This window comes from Gavialis gangeticus, unplaced genomic scaffold, assembly GCF_001723915.1.
Source record: "Gavialis gangeticus isolate Ggan-Ray unplaced genomic scaffold, GavGan_comp1, whole genome shotgun sequence".
Lineage (NCBI taxonomy): Eukaryota > Metazoa > Chordata > Crocodylia > Gavialidae > Gavialis > Gavialis gangeticus.
The window spans coordinates 164,262,429-164,262,970 of NW_017728992.1; the positions used below are offsets into that span (position 1 = coordinate 164,262,429).

At 75.5% G+C, this 542-nt stretch overlaps 1 protein-coding gene across 1 annotated transcript in view; it reads left to right on the forward strand.

Annotated features, from left to right (window-relative positions):
* The first annotated feature begins 277 nt into the window (after nucleotides 1-277).
* The window catches only part of DCAF13 (DDB1 and CUL4 associated factor 13), a 62,008-nt gene continuing 61,743 nt past the window's right edge, over nucleotides 278-542 (forward strand). The window contains exon 1 of the mRNA XM_019528052.1: nucleotides 278-406. Within this exon, the coding sequence (XP_019383597.1) occupies nucleotides 337-406 (70 nt within the window). The 5' untranslated portion in view covers nucleotides 278-336. The remainder of the gene's footprint in view (nucleotides 407-542) is intronic.

A 542-nucleotide genomic window follows, 5' to 3' on the forward strand; every position in this document is an offset into this window, starting at 1 on the left:
CTCACCTGCGAAGCGGATCTTGACCAGGTCGAGAGGGTGCAGCACGAGCGTGGAGACGACGCCGCCGCTGAGCCCCGCCACCAGGCTCTCGTAGCTCACGTGCCGCAGCGGGGACTGCGCGGGCCGGGCGGACACCGCGCACGCAGGACCCCGCGGCCTCTTCGCCGCCCCCTCGCTCATAGCGCCTCAGCCCACGCCAGCCCCGCGCCCCGGAGGCGGAACAAGAAGGTCCAGAGCGGCTTCTTCCGCCCGCTACAGGTCCGCGTCGGCTTCCGGTCACGTGGGCCTTGCGCTCCGGAAGTGTGGCGGGCCGGGGCCGCGTGCGCTCGGGCGAGAATGCGGGTGAAGGTGCTGAGCCGGAACCCGGACGACTACGTGCGCGAGACCAAGCTCGACTTGCAACGCGGTGAGCGCCCGGCGGGGCCTCCCCCCACCCCGGCCTGTCCGCGCCCGCGCGCGGGCTATCGGGGCGGGGCGGGGCCGGGCCGGGGCCGGCTTGGGGGGGGGGCTGGGGCCGGGAAGAAGCGGGGGGGACTCGCATC